Here is a 16,392-nt window from a genome sequence, read left to right as displayed (position 1 = left end):
ACTAGTGTTCAGTGGGTGGATTTTTTAGTGCCTTTTGGTTGCAGCAAGAAGGTTTGATCTTTAGAACATGGGATGAGATGTTTTCATGTATTGACTGTTTTGAGTTCAAATAAACGCTGCTGCTTTGTGAATCCCCAAAATGACTTGAATCACATTCTAGAGTTTTCTTACCCTGTGGTTTATGGTGTCCCAGTGATCAGACTGTGGTGTCTTATCACTAAAGTGCAAGATATCTGTGTTGAAAATTTGTTGTGCAGAGAGTCTGCATCATAGGCAAAACATCTGTGGTTTGGAGGTTTTGCCTATATGTATTCGGAAATAAGTTTTGTCCAAGTTGGCAGTTGGAGCCCATAGGTAATAAAATGCTGTCTAAGAGCTACAATAAACTGATAACAGTCAATAATGAAAGTGGAAATACAATTAAATGATAGGCAAAAAGAACATATCCATGAGGTTCATGTTCAGATGATATTAACAAAATCATTAACCACCAATGATCACCATTCTAAATCGGTGTGCAGATTCTGAAAACTGCTATTTACTGAACAAAGCTTTCAATAAGTAATGTTTACAATTCCTTGAGAATCTTGCTGCTTTCAAAATTAAAAAAATTATCCATCTTCCTTTTTCTTTTGTAGTAATCAATAGTGTCTGTGTTTGCTGAAATTAATTTTGAATCAGCTGGATGTACTTGTCAGTGTACTGTATGTATTTATAATTTATAGTGTGCCAGTTGCTTAAATTTTTCTGTACTCTTATTTCTTTAAATCCCAGTGCAACATCTGTCCAACAATCAGTAAAATCAATGAAGTCATTAAAGATATACATGACATAAATTTTCATTAACAAAGCTGTTCATATTTCCATCAAGTCTTATATAAGATTATATATTTAAACCATGTAAGATTTTTGAAGACCATGGACAGTTTTAATGCATTTGTTTCAAATCATCATCCTAGGCTTTAGATCATTCACAGTTTAGTTACTTCAAGAATGACATTAAGTTTGTTAATGCATTCACTAAGCAAAAACATCAGTATGTTATGAACAAGATTTATAAACCAGTTTCCTTGTTTAGGTGCGATCAGTTATGGGAGCAGCCCAGAGACGGAAATTGTCATTCAAGAATGTCTCCAGTGTAGTTGTACAACTGCTACACTCCATTAAGTATTCTATGGAGGTTCCTTTCTCAAACATTGCTGTGGCCCCAGGAGATCACAAAGCCAATGCTGCAAGGAAGGTAAGGCCAGTCATTCCCAAATATTGCACAATTTTGGTAAACATTTTTGGAATACAGTGATCAATTAATTGTTATATTTAGATTAAAGTTCAGTCTTGATCACGTTATGTCTGTTTTAATGAGTAACCGGTTTCGGTTTTTTCTATAAAACCATCATCAGACCCATTGGCTCCCTTGGGTTGGTAGGTGGAACTCTCTTTGCTGCTGTGCAGTCAACTGTGCAGTTGACTGCACAGCAGCAAGGAGAGCTCCACCTACCAACCCAAGGGAGCCAATGGGTCTGATGATGGTTTTATAGAAGAAACAGAAACCGGTTACTCATTAAAACAGACATAACGTGATCAAGACTGAACTTTAATCTATATATAAATTCCCAAATATTGCCTGATAGCATTAAATTTTGATTCCATGTAGGAAGACAAAAGATTATTAATTGTAAAGTGATGTTTTGAATATTCATTGTGATCTGTAAGATCACACTGTACAGTTGAAACTGGTGTCTCAGAATTATTGGATTTGCTTTTCAGTTGTTCACAAAATCTAATTTTCTCCTGGGGATGTATTGCCTATATTTAGCATCAGTGACACCTTGTCTCACTGGCTAGTTGTAAGAATGTTTAAGAATTGTATTTGCTTTAAAGTTTTGTTCTGTGACAGAGGACAGTACTGGTTATACTGATTTATAATGAACAATAGCCACGACTATTGTTGGTTACTAAAGGTGTCTGACACTCGTTACTTCAATACACTGCTGTTGAACATCTACATGTGAATAAAACCAGATTGGGGTTCTTAAGGGATGTATTTTAAGTACTGCAACTGACATGGTAGGTGCATAAAACAGTCTCCCTGGTAAAATATGTTGTCACATTAGTACAGTCTTGGAGATTGAGTATTATCTGTATTATTTAGTTCAGTAGAGGGTGTTTGTCTTAAAACGCTTTAGCCTTAGGAACAACAACAGTTTTTGAATAGGGCATAAAAGCAGTCCCAGCAAAAAGTAAAGGAATAATTGCTAGTAGAATAAAAGTTGCATATGAAGGAACAGAGAAAATGACATAAAAAAAATCCACAGATAAAATAGACGTACACTTTAAGATTTGTCATATTATCTAGGATAATTGCTTAATCTTGCAGTATTTTGTACGCTGTTTGTAGCATTAGTGCCATACTGTCAGCACTCATATTTCAGATTAATTCACCATTGGTACATTGTCAGTAAACCTTACCTGGCACTCTCTTAAAAGAATGCCCCAGAGCCTTTTAGATTAAGCTTTATGTTACACCAGAAGATACACTCTGAATCATAAGTTGTCTGTAACAGTCAAATTTTAAGTTGTTTGTGGATGAAAAGCTGTTCTTCGCACAACACTATCAGACTTTACAGCAGTCATTATACATGATGTAGACTGTCAAGTTGTGGTGTCATTGAACAGCTGCTGTTCGTTGTGTGGTGTGACGCTTCTAGAAAACTAGTCCTGCTTTTAGGAGTAAACTGAGTTATAACTTCTAATTTGTAACTTTAAAAAAGCTGTAGAAGTCATTGTAGTTGATCAGTAGATGCAGAAGAGGAATTGTTGCCTACCAAAATTGAGAGTCAAGTTTCGCAGAGTGCAGTTTCTTGCTTCCTAATGGCAGTAATTAAGTGATTTAATTATTTATCAAAAGTGCATGGCACAAGTGATAGAAAGATTCTGTTAGTAAGTTGTTAGTGTGTTTTTTGGTCGAACAGAGATAACTGTGTGATGTTACTGGGTTTTCCTATTTTTTTGCTAAATAATATACGTAACAGCTTAATAAATTTCAAATTTATTTTAAATGTGTAACTGCTTGTTTGGTATGTTACACAGTTTAACAGTGTGTGGCAATATGGAATCTCTACAGGACATGAAAGTGCATGTCGTCTTGTAAGCAGTATGTCATAGTTGGGGAAGAAAGCTTTTGAGACTTGTTGGTTGCTTTTTTTTCCCCCACAGGATTTTATATCATATTTTCTTACATGTAACAGTTATTTCTTCAGAATCTTAAGCAACTAAGATTGAGTACACGCTACCATAAATATGCATGAAGTTACAAGCTATAGTGTATAAACTGCAATCATTATCACTGTGTTCCTCAGTTTGCAAATATAGTTTACCACTTGCCTGAGAGAGAGAGAGAGAGAGAGAGAGAGAGAGAGAGAGAGAGAGAGAGAGAGAGAGAGAGATAGGGAACAAACACTTGTGTTGTCCCCCACCTCCTTCTAATTTGTGGAAGGATGCGATAAAAGAAAGGGGGAGGGGTCTCTGATTATTGGGTTCTGCCTTTGCTTGTGACTTCATGTACAGGTAAATTGGGATTTTATCTTTTCTTGACTTGCACTAACTTAACAAACTCTGATATGCTTTGCATTGTGAAACTGAACTATATAATTTCTTTTATCTCAGGATTCTCTACTAACATGAAAATAATTTTAAAGACAATACTAACTATACTTTCTGTAAACCAAAATTAAATCTTATTAAATAACTCATGATTAGTTTTTTGGAAAGGAATGCAGTGACAGTCTAATATAGTCTTTTTTTTTTGTGTGATCACAAAAAGGAAGTATGCTTATTTTCATATTTTTAATATATATATAATAGTTAATATTGTCACACAAAAATCAATGATAGATCAAGTGTGTATTTTTTTCCTGTGATCACAAGAAAACAGCATTCAGACACTTAAACAAAATTTGCAGTCTTGCCTCATTAAATTTGTAGATTCCTTGAATAGCTGTATACTGCTATTTATTGACTAAACTGTACAATATGTTGCATAAAGTATTAGTTGCATAAACAAAGTTTTTAGACAAACATGCTTGATGGAACTTGGGCAGCTTTTAACACAATGATTAGCGGCTGCATTTGTAGAGTAAATGGCCCACTGCCATTGGTTGTAGGTGCTAGATTTGCAGAGAGCTCTTCACGCTGACCCCTCCACAACCGGAGGTCGCCCTTTTGGGGGCACAGAAGCACTGGACCTTCGAGATATAGCCAGCAAGGTGAGGTGGGGAGGATGCCGCTTTTTTTGCTCTGAATAATACATATTTTTAGAAAATGTTGGGCACATCCTGTACATAAATAAAAAGCAAAAGTATGTTCCATACTAACAACATAACAAATAATGAAAATATGTTTTGTGCAAATAAAAGATTCCTTTTTATTTACCTGCATTCAGCATAACAAATTATACTAAAAGAACTGATCTTAACTAACAATATTAGTAAAAATGGGAAAACCTAATTTCATTTGTTGTAAATATTTACTATTACCTTTTACCTCAGCTTTTCAGATAGTTGTGAAAAACTGAGCAATGATAACAGGATGTATCAACAAATATGAGCTGTAGATGTATATTTTACCAATCATCTAGTGGTCAAAATTACAAAAAATGCTAAAAAAGATATGCCTGACAATGCATAGAATTTCTCTCTTGTCTATAAGTTTTATACCACTAAATGTAGTGTATGAACTGTGTGGTTTGCGAGTAATAAGATTTACTTTACACACCCTCACATATTAAAATGTCTTACAGAATAATACGGTTTTCAGTTCAGGAACAGCTGTTTATGATGATTCTAAATATTTGCAAAAGTTACCATTTGCAACACATTAACTGAAGAGTTTTTTGAGGTACTTTTCATACAAGATTAACTGAAGGGCCTGTAAAAGCTGTGGAAAGTGGAGGATGAGGTTCCCCAAAGAACGTACTTGTTGCTATAAAGCTAGCAGTTTGTCTCTCCTCTTATGATGTGATGGCATAAACAGTTAGTCAGTGATACAGCGTTCCTTGAAAGCGTGGGAGTTACTGCTAATATTGGGGGGGGGGGGGGGGGGGGGGGGGGGGGGGGAGAGAGAGAGAGAGAGAGAGAGAGAGTGTGTGTGTCCTTCAAATTATGGATTGTAATACTAATAGTGATAATTAACATACAGATATGTGGTTATGAATAGTTAAATATGTCCAAAGTTAACAGAAGCCAACATCAAATATGTGCTGTGGGAGACTGGATCTCATGTTACCAATAAAATTTTGTTTAGGTGTTTTGATTTGGTTCTCAACTAAGCACAAGGGGACTTCAAAAATTAACATGTTGTTCTATACAAGACCATTGCACAACAAGAGTGGTGCATTCTCAGGAGACATTACATGTTTTGCGTTGCTTGCAGACACAGTTCTGCTGTGGTACAGTTAAGAGGCAACTGACAGTATGCAAACAAAATAGTGCAGCAACCGGAAGTATACCCCTACATGGAAGTACCTGAGACAGTAAGTTTCTTGTGGACAAAACATCTAAACTTTATGCCGATTCACTGCAAAATTATAGCAGTGTTTGGAACAAGTGCAATTTCACATCCAGCTGTAGTGAAATGGTGCAAACAACTCAACAAATACTGCAGAGACATATGTGATGCTGATGGGTAAGAAAGACCATTGACGTCAACCCCCCCCCCCCCCCTCCTCCCCCTGGTAGCTGAGTGGTCAGCGCGACGGACTGTCAATCCTAAGGGCCTGTGTTCGATTCCCAGCTGGGTCGGAGATTTTCTCCGCTCAGGGACTGGGTGTTGTGTTGTCCTAATCATCATCATCTCATCCCCATCGACGCGCAAGTCGCTGAAGTGGCGTAAAATCGAAAGACTTGCACCCGGCGTCTACCTACCTGACCTACCTACCTGACGGTAGGCCCTCCTCACACGCCATTATTATTATCAACCATAGACAACAGTGATCAGTTCATCGAGAATTGATTCACAGCAATCATAGATTTTTCAACTATGAGTACATTTGCACAGCAGTTTCTTGAATGGTACCATGATAAGGAGTGCATTTGTATTGTTGAGTAACTGAACAATTGGTAGAATGTTCCGACCATTGTTTATAGAGACTTTGTGAATATGGAAAAAATAGTGGCATGTGTCTGTGTGTTGCAGCCTTCAACAGAAGTTGCTTGGTCTGCTATGATAATGTGTAACTTTCTTTTTTGAAGTCCACTTGTGGTAACATAATTGTGTAGAAAATGTACATAATGTCTCACAGGACTGAAAATTACAGTGGGCTACCGTTAATGGCTACAGAAAATAATAAGGTACTGAAGGAGAGAAGTGATTAGTGATTTAAAACCAAAATCAATTTACAATGAAACAAAGTGGCCGGCCAATTCTTATCTTTAGGAAGAAAAATTCCAGTACTGCCGATGACACATATAAAAGTGAAAGAAACTAGTCCTACTTTTTTGGACAGAGAAGTGGAATGAGTATTGCAATTGACAAATAAAAGAAAATTAGAAAAAGAAATGGGTAAAAACCAGAGAGAGAGAGAGAGAGAGAGAGAGAGAGAGAGGAGGATAAAAAAGTATGTAAGGAAATACTACCAATATGATAAAACCTGGGGGGATGTTAACAGACAGAAGTAAGTTCTGGAGGATGGTAGAGGCAAATTGGTGCTGGATGGAAATATGCAAATGTCCCCTGTAATGTAGAAGGCAATCAGTTCTCTGGAATGATGCTTTAGAGATTGCTCAACAACTGGATACCAGGTATAACCAAATCACTGTTCTTTTGTGTCAAGTCATGCACTCATGCTGTTTGGTGGTGGTCATTCCATATTAAAAGCTGTCCGTGGACACATGCTGTTTGGTATACATGTGTGGTCAGGAATGTCATGGTTTCACAAAGAGTTGTGTATAATAGGAGGACAATGGAGGGCAACAGAGTGTACTTTGGAAAGGATATATAAGGAGTGAAGTGAGCAGATCTCATTTTGGAGCCATATGCGAGACGGCCAGAATCTTGACAGGCTAATGTGTTAAGGTATTGTAGGCCTAGGTGGTACTGAGTGAAAAAGGGACAGTTGGCTCCTCAGTTTTTTGGAAGTGGGAGCTGTTTTTGTCACAGGGTGAGAAGAAGGTACATGCAAGATATGTTTGTAGATAATAACTGTGTGGCAGTTGTAGCTGAGGAAAGTCTGGGAGAGGTAGTTAGCATAATTGTTGAGCAAATTGTGTTGGACCAGAAAAATTTGAGAAGGATGTATAGGAAGTAGCTCTGGAGGTGAAAACTTTCTCTCCAACATATTCCTACATCTTGCCACTCTTGCAGACTTAAGCTCCATTAAGTACCCTCCCCCTCCTCACCCCATAAAAATTTCTGGTTTTTTGACCAACACTGTCTGTTAATTGATGTTCTCTTGAGATGAATAGGCTTTTTATTTGAGATGTAAAGTCAATTATATCTACAAATTTGCATCATTAATAAATGGTTGTGTCAATTACAGGAAAATATTTTTTAAGCGTAACAGTTAAGATGACAAAGTAACCTTAATGTGCAAATTAATTGTTGCGAAATATAATATGATACATATCTATCGATACAGGGTGATTCAAAAGTAACTGTAAAAACTTTATGGATATCATCTCTGAAATTGCTTTATGTCAGAGTTATGCAGTAAAGCAGGTATCATGAGAGCAGCACAAACAGTACAAAATTAATTTTTCTTGAAAAGCAATGACATGAAGGACAGAATTTGAGCACTGTGCATTGACACCAGAACATGTTCAAAATGATGTCTCTGTAGATTAAGACAGTGAGGTTCTTGATGTCTTACTGCACTCTAAATGTTGCATGCACTGTTCATCTTATACTGCACAGTTGCACACCCATTTTCATTTTTCTGCTGTAGTTCTGCTACATTCTCAGTTACTCAGTACCATACATGAGCTCCTTGAGGAGGCCCCAAAGGTGTAAGTCCAGGGGTTAGGATTCAGAGATATGGTGGGTCAAAGCAACTGGTCCTCCATGAACTGTCCACTTATCAGGACATGCAACACTGAGATAGTCTCTTGCTTCACAACGGAAATTTGTAGGTACCTATAGGTGTCAGCTCCTGTACCTTCTTCAGGGGAAATGAGCGGAATTGCTGTCTCCAAAACAGGTGTAGTACAGTTGATTTAGGAACCCTTATGGTGACACATATACAGTGAGTATTTATGGTTGTATCTTAAGCTGCCATTTCCAATATGTTCCCAAAGCTCTTTCCATCCAGTTGATGACAACCTAACTGTGGTGCACCACAAATGCCAGATTCCTTTAAACACCTGTCCACAACTGTAAGAGTCTGATGGTTTGGTACTCTTCTGTTTGGAAACATCTCTATGTACTGTTTTATTGCTGCTCATGCATTGCCTTCTGCTGTGTCATGAAGGTGGTCTATATCCACATATTCACTGTTTGAGTCCCTAGACCATCATACCATACGCAACAACTGTACTCTTTGAACGATTGACAGAATGAAAGTATGTAGTATGTCTGTTGCCGCTACAGTGAAACAGCACCATAGAGTACAATGGGGCTGACTGAAGTCAAGTAAACAATGGCATTTCATGGCAGAATCAACTGAGCAGTATAGAGGAGTCTACAAAGCACATCAGATGAATACAACATGCCAAAAGCCCGTACTGGTCCATAATGTACATCTACCTCAAGTATTATGTGTTGTAACCTGAAAATAAAGCAATTACAGAAAAAAAAACTGTATTTAACATTTTACTCTTATTTTTATGCACCCATTACACCCATTAAGTGTGGATAGTTATTTTGAATCAGCATGTATAAGATTTGATCACTATTCGAGAGTGGAAGAGCTGACCAGGCATGTGGAAAGAGCTTTCAAACAAAATATGAGTACGTCCATGCACGCGCGCGCGCGCACACACACACACACACACACACACACACACACACACACACACACACACACACACACACACACGCACGCACGCACGCACGCACGCACGCACACACACACACACACACTCTATAGAACTTATTATATCAGTCTGTTGGTGTTTTTTTCCACAGTATTTGCCCAGCGTATGTTGCTAACCAAACCTTTCACTGAAGAATAATAGTGTATACATGTTGCAGAACAAGGTAACAGAGAAGTTCAAAAGACCATTCAAGAAACGGCATTCTAGTGTGTATCATCAACCATCAAATCGTGTAAATAAGTATTTGGCACAAGCTATTGATGCACGGAGTGTTGACAGAGAAAAGTCAACCCATGTCAACCTTGCAACATTGTGCTTCAAAGATAGGGAGAAAGAGAATCAGGTAAGGTTTATGTTATTATTATAATAATACAGCATTTAAGTCTTTTGTCTTTGGTTTACTTATAGTGCTGGGGAGTAAATACCAAATATTTAAATCTGAAGTCACTCCTTAATTTGGACAATCAGAATAATAAATGCTGAAAACATCACAATTAAACCTAAACTACGGGGTGTTCAAAAAGTCTCTCCGCAGTGCCATATGATTGTTAGCCGCGCATGCCGTATGGTGCAGGAATATACCGAAATGAAACTCAGTGAAATACAGGTTGGGAATTTATTGAATATTCATTTTTACTTACAGATTTTCACATTAAATGTTGAAAGTGCCCCCTGTGTTGTTGAATACATAATTCAATTCATCTGATCGTGTTTCCAAACACAAGCTGTAACATTTCTTCTATAACAGAAGCAGCGAAAGTGGATATTGCAGTTTTCAATTCATCAATGGATTTTGGGCGGTCAGGTGGTGGTAGGTCAGGCGATCATAGAGGCCAAAGTCCCTGTGAAATTATGCGATCACCAAAAACATCAGCAAGCAGTAACACTGAAACGCGAGCTGTATGCACAGTTGCACCATCTTGTTGAAAAACATAAGTTCTCCTATGTATAGGGTACAGAATATCACTGCAGTATCATTGTGCATTTATTGGTTGGTTGAAAAACCCAGGCAGGTGAACAATCATACGACATGCGCAGCTAACAATCATATGGCACTGTGGAGAAACTTTTTGAAAACCCCGTATTTATAACACAGGAACTTGTTCTTGATCACAAATGAATGCAAGCATGTAATTTTTTTCTCCTTTGCTTAGCTCTCAGGTTACTATCTTAACTACTGAGAGTCACACCATTCTGGTCGACACACTCGTCTCAACAGTAACTTGCCAACTGCCTCTACTTAACTCCACAATAACCACAGACCCCTAAAAGATAAAGATACCATGCATTCCCCCACTAAATCTTCTTTTCAAATTTACAAGAAAATCTGGAAAATAAAAGATAAAAAAAAATTAGGGCATGAAAATTGCAGTTGCATAACTAACACAATATTACTAATTTACCCAGCAATCACTCACTATTATGACAACATTACTACCAACAAATTTTATCAAATAACACCCTAAAAGATGCCATCCTACATGCAAAATTTAGTGTCTCTTGATTTAAATGTAGCATTATCTAATAAACAAGAGGTGGAGGAGGGATGGGAGGAGGAATTAACTATTGCGTGAGATAATCCGACATGACACGTTATTCCAATAATAATTTAGTTTGCAATTTTGCCAAATAAAGACACGGTTGGAGACATATATATATTTAAAAAATACCATTATCAGTTTCAAATGTTTCACAATTAATCACTAGATGGTTCTTAATGCTTTCATTTCCTTTCAGTTGCCCTAAGATAAACTCTATTTCTCAACTACAAATTTGTAACCAAATGGGTGCGCTACATATTTGTGTTGGAATGCAACTTCTATGAAATGTCCATTTGGCATATTTGTTTTTGCAGTTTTCTTACAAAGAAATAGTTTCTCAAGTATTTTCAGAGTTGCAGACATTTCACTGCATTGGTAAACCACTTTCTTTAGGTCACAAAAAAATTTCAGTTTGCACCATTTGTCTTGATTTACTACTTAATTCAGTTGCACAAATATTTCAGCTCATTATATTGAAAATTTTCATTTACCGTATCTTTGAAATGACATCATGTTGGAGTTGTCAGTAGCTTTTCATTTTTACATGCTCCACATGGACAATATTACTCTTAATTGTCTGCTGAAAAAGAACAGAAGGGAAATTAACAAAAAAAGAATTGAAATGCGCATCTCGCTACACTCCCATTAACATACAGAAGTACTCTAGCTTGTTGGTGAGTTGATACATATCTCATAGTTAAAATTAAAATTTAAAACAGTGTTGATCGCAATCTTGTTAAAATATTTTTTTATTGGAGTGAGTGACCGGTTTCGACTCTATGAAAAGTCATCTTCAGTCTCCAGAGCGGTGGATGGACACTGCTAGATGAATTCCGTCAACCCTCGATGCTCGTGTAACTGCTCAGTACCAAATATTTAAATCTGAAGTCACTCCTTACTTCGGACAATCAGAATAATAAATGCTGGAAACATCACAATTAAACCTAAACTATGAGGTGTTCAAAAAGTCTCTCCGCAGCATGTAGCAGTATTTGTTTGTAATAAGTATTTTGCTGTGCATGTGCAGTAGAGTATTCTGTGAGATTTTAGTGAAAGAGGAATGAGTGTGGGAGGTGATGTGCTACTTGGTTTTGCATTAATCTGAATCAATAAAAGTGTGTTTCAACTGATACAATGCACATAGCCATTTCCAAAACTGTCAGTGTTCTGTGCCTGCTCCTTGTGCCCTTCTGTTATGAAGAAAACATTGAAAGTAAATCACATGAAGATGTAATACAGGAAAGAACCTTCAAATCTTCGCATTCCATTCCTCTGGAAACTTCTTAAGCAGATAAATCTGCTTAAGAAGTTTCTTCCGTGATTCAGACTCTTACACAGCTGGACTAGAAGCAGCTATTGGTGAAAACTGCAGTGGTGATGATGCTGCTGCTTGTCTGACACAGGCCTCGGAGGATTGGGTGGGTCTAGAGACCATATGTTCTTTGCATAGGCAGTTGGATGATGATGCAAATGGGAATGTAGATCTCTCTGAAACAGATGTGTTTTTGAGAGAAGAATTGAACTACGCAGGGGGTCATGAACGGAGGCAACATGCATTTCATCGCAATAATGACAAGCATATCCCCGTGAAGGAATTATGGGAAGCCTGGATTCACTCTGAAGTTCATAACTGGACTGCAGAGAAAACTGCTGAGTGTTTAGCAACAAATGTTGAGTTACCACAGTACCATTCCAACATTTATTGTGAACAGAGTTACAGGAGCAGCTCTGCCAAGACTAGAAGCTAATAACATGCATTACTTAAGCAATGTTCTGGGAATTAAAGATCCCATTCACAAACAGAAAATTGCACTGAAAGCTATGGATGTTGTACTGCTTGGCCCACTGAAAGATTACAGCCATGGAATAAAGGACATCATCCTCATAACTCTTTTACTTGGAGCACTTATTGGATGTTGTTATGCCTATCATCAAAATAAAAACTCTAAGAAACATCTAAGACACATGATGAGTGATGTGGAGAGTCTCCATAAGGCAGAACGTGCATAGGATAAATTGCAGAAAGAGCTTGAGCAAGCTAGGTTCAAACGGGATTGTGTGACGGCAGAGAAGCAGAATTTGGAAAAACTACTACTAGAACAAGGTTGTGATAATGCTGAGATGCGGACATCTTATTCTTATCTTGAGGTTTCACAACTGAAAGCTGAAATTGAGATGGTTGTGCAGGGAGCTTCAGAGAGCAGTAGGTGAATTAGAAAATCGTTGTTGGTCACCTCCAGTAGGGTTACAGCAATGGTTACAACTTACTCATGAAATAGAAAATAAGGCTTATATTAAGAAAAAGCTTTCAGTGGAGAAGCAACTTCAGCAAGCAAGAGAAGCTTAGGAAGAAAAGATCAAATTTGGTGGGTGCTTTTGTATCAACTCATGGGAAGTCTATAGATGATGTTGCTCGAAGCATTGTGGAAGCAAGGACTGCCTTAAATGAAGTTACACAGGAGCTGAAAGAATGTGTCCACCGTTGGAAGCAAATTGAGCTGCTATGTGGTTTTAATAATATCAATAATAGTGGTCTCTAGTACCTGGAAAATGTTTTATATTGAGGAACAACAAATGGAAAAAGAGGGCCCACTGGTCGCATGGGTAGCAGCCATGATGATTTAGATGATGACTTGTGCTCTCCATCAGCGGGTATCACAGACAATATGCAGTGGAAGGACACAGGAGACTCATCTGGCAGTGAGACAGGAAAACAAGAGCAGGATGATGATTTCCAGGCTGATTCTAGAAGTTTGGTATGCAATGTACATTTTACCATAGGCACTGACAGTTGACCAGAAGAACATACAAGTTGAAGTAAATCAAGATCCTCAGTGATACGATCTTACAGTCAGGATACCAGTGTGTTCATTGGTGACAGAGAGGGTTCAACTGGTGCCATTTCACAGTCAGAAACATGCCTTGACTCACCGGGAGCACACAGAAAGATAGTTACTTCAACAAAGAGGCAGTCAAGAGATCAACTTGGATCCAATAGAAAATATAATCCTCAGGACATTTATAAAGACGTTTTGTCACAAGAAAGTGTGAATAGAGGCCAGATAACATCAAGGGTGAACACTACAAGGAAAACTGCAAAAGAGCCGACGCCATCCTTTGATGATGAAACCTACTCCACAGACTCAAATTCTACACCCAGGGATGACAATCGTCGGAGAAAGAGCAAGCCATTTTTTTTCTTTACTTGTAAGCTGAAGTGCAGAATGACCTGAAGATATTTAACAAACAAAACCAATTTTATGTTGTTAATAATAAAGAAACATGAAAAGGAAGACAGACTTGGTTCATATTTGGGAACTGTGTCCACGTTTCTTGAGTTAGAGGATATAGGAGAACGTAATCCTCTCAGTTGCCCCAGCATTGAACTTTTTGAGCTCCGGCTGTTTACGAGAGGTAAAAGATGTGTGCTTTAATTATTTATGGTGCTGAACACTATAACAATTATACTGGAAACTGGTTTTTCAGGTATATTCTATTTAATTTCCTGAGAAGGAAAGTTCCTACTCACCACGTAGCGGAGATGCTGAGTCACGATAGGCACAATAAAAAGATTCACACAATTAAAGCTTTCGGCCATAAAGGCCTCTGTCAGCAGTAGACAGACACACACACACACACACACACACACACACACACACACACACACACACACACACACACACACACACACACACACCTGCAGTCTCATAGAGCTGAGACCACACTGCAAACAGCAGCACCAGTGCATGATGGGAGTGGCGACTGGGTGGGGGTAAGGAGGAGGCTGGGACAGGGAAGGGGAGGGATACTATGGTGGGAGTGGCGGACAGTCAAGTGTTGCAGTTTAGATGGAGGGCAGGAGAGAAGGTGCGAAGGGGGAAGGGGGTAAGTAGTGGAAAGGAGAGAAATAAAAGAAATTAAAAGACTGAGTGTGGCGGTGAAATGACGGCTGTGTAGTGCTGGAATGGGAACAGGGAGGGGGCTGGATGGGTGAGGACAGTGACTAGCGAAGGTTGAGGCCAGGAGGGTTATGGGAACGTAGAATGTATCGCAGGGAAAGTTCCCACCTGTGCAATTCAGAAAAGCTTGTGTTGGTGGGAAGGATCCATATGGCACAGGCTGCGAAGCATTCATTAAGATGAGGGATATCATGTTTGGCAGTGTGTTCAGCAACAGGGTGGTCCACTTGTTTCTTGGCCACAGTTTGTCGGTGGCCGTTCATGCAGACAGACAGCTTGTTGGTTGTCATGCCTACATAGAATGCAATGCAGAGGTTGCAGCTTAGCTTGTAAATCACGTGACTGGTTTCACAGGTAGCCCTGCCTTTGATGGGATAGGTGATCTTAGTGACCGGACTGGAGTAGGTGGTGGTAGGAGGATGTATGGGACAGGTCTTGCATCTAGGTCTATTACAGGGGTATGAACCATGATGTAAGGGACTGGGAACAGGGGTTGTGTAAGGATGGACGAGTATATTGTGTAGGTTCAGTGGACGGCGGAATACCACGGTAGGAGGGGTGGGAAGGATAGTGGGCAGGACATTTCTCATTTCAGAGCATGATGAGAGGTAATCGAAACCCTGGCAGAGAATGTAATTCAGTCGCTCCAGTCCCGGATGGTACTGAGTTATGAGGGGAATGCTCCTCTGTGGCCGGACTGTGGTACTTTGGGAGGTGGTGGGAGAGTGGAAAGATAAGGCACGGGAGATTTGTTTTTGTACAAGGATGGGAGGATAATTATGGTCAGTGAAGGCTTCAGTGAGACCCTCAGTATATTTTGGGAGGGACTGCTCATCACTGCAGATGTGATGACCATGGGTGGCTAGGCTGTATGGAAGGGACTTCTTGGTATGGAATGGGTGGCAGCTGTCAAAGTGGAGGTATTGCTGGTGGTTAGTAGGTTTTATATGGACAGAGGTACTGATGTAGCCATTTCTGAGGTGAAGGTCAACATCTAGGAAGGTGGTTTGTTGGGTCGAGTAGGACCAGGTGAATGGGGGAGAAGTTGTTGAGGTTCTGGAGGAATGTGAATAAGGTGTCCTCACCTTCAATCCAGATAGCAAAGATGTCATCAGTGAATCTGAACCAGGTGAAGAGTTTAGGATTCTGGGTTTTTAGGAAGGAGTCCTCTAGATGGCCCATGAATAGGTTAGCATACAATGGTGCCATGCGGGTGCCCATAACTGTACCGCAGATTTGTTTGTAGTTAATGCCTTCAGTGGGGCTGCAACCTCTGTGCTGCATTCTATGTAGGCATGAACACCAACAAGCTGTCTGTCCGCATGAACGACCACCAACAAACTGTGGCAAAGAAACAAGTGGACCACACTGTTGCTGAACACACTGCCAAACATGATATCCCTCATGTTAAGGACTGCTTCACAGCCTGTGCCATATGGATTCTTCCCACCATCACCAGCTTTTCTGAATTGCACAAGTGGGAACTTTCCCTGTGATACATTCTACGTTCCCGTAACCCTCCTGGCCTCAACCTTCGTTAGTCACTGTCCTCACCCATCCAGCCCCCTCCCTGTTCCCATTCCAGCACTACACAGCTGTCATTTCACCGCCACACCCAGTCCTTTAATTTCTTTTATTTCTCTCCTTTCCACTACTTACTTCCTCCACCCTCCGCATCTTCTCTCCTGCCCTCTGTCTAAACTGCAACACTTGAATGTCCGCCACTCCCACCATAGTATCCCTCCCCTCCCCTTCCCTGTCCCAGCCTCCTCCTTAACCCCACCCAGTCGCCACTCCCATCATGCACTGGTGCTGCTGTTTGCAGTGTGGTCTCAGCTCTCTGAGACTGCAGGTGTGTGTGTGTGT

At 39.4% G+C, this 16,392-nt stretch overlaps 1 protein-coding gene across 1 annotated transcript in view; it reads left to right on the top strand.

Moving 5' to 3' along the window:
- Positions 1–16,392, top strand: part of LOC126475054 (Ca(2+)/calmodulin-responsive adenylate cyclase) — a 375,710-nt gene that overhangs the window by 195,967 nt on the left and 163,351 nt on the right. Inside the window, exons 11-13 of the mRNA XM_050102605.1 lie at positions 1,079–1,240; positions 4,164–4,265; positions 9,184–9,369. Coding sequence (XP_049958562.1) covers positions 1,079–1,240; positions 4,164–4,265; positions 9,184–9,369 — 450 coding nt within the window. The remainder of the gene's footprint in view (positions 1–1,078; positions 1,241–4,163; positions 4,266–9,183; positions 9,370–16,392) is intronic.

The sequence above is a fragment of the Schistocerca serialis genome, chromosome 4, assembly GCF_023864345.2.
Source record: "Schistocerca serialis cubense isolate TAMUIC-IGC-003099 chromosome 4, iqSchSeri2.2, whole genome shotgun sequence".
NCBI lineage: Eukaryota > Metazoa > Arthropoda > Insecta > Orthoptera > Acrididae > Schistocerca > Schistocerca serialis.
This window is presented reverse-complemented; position numbering and strand designations above follow the sequence as displayed.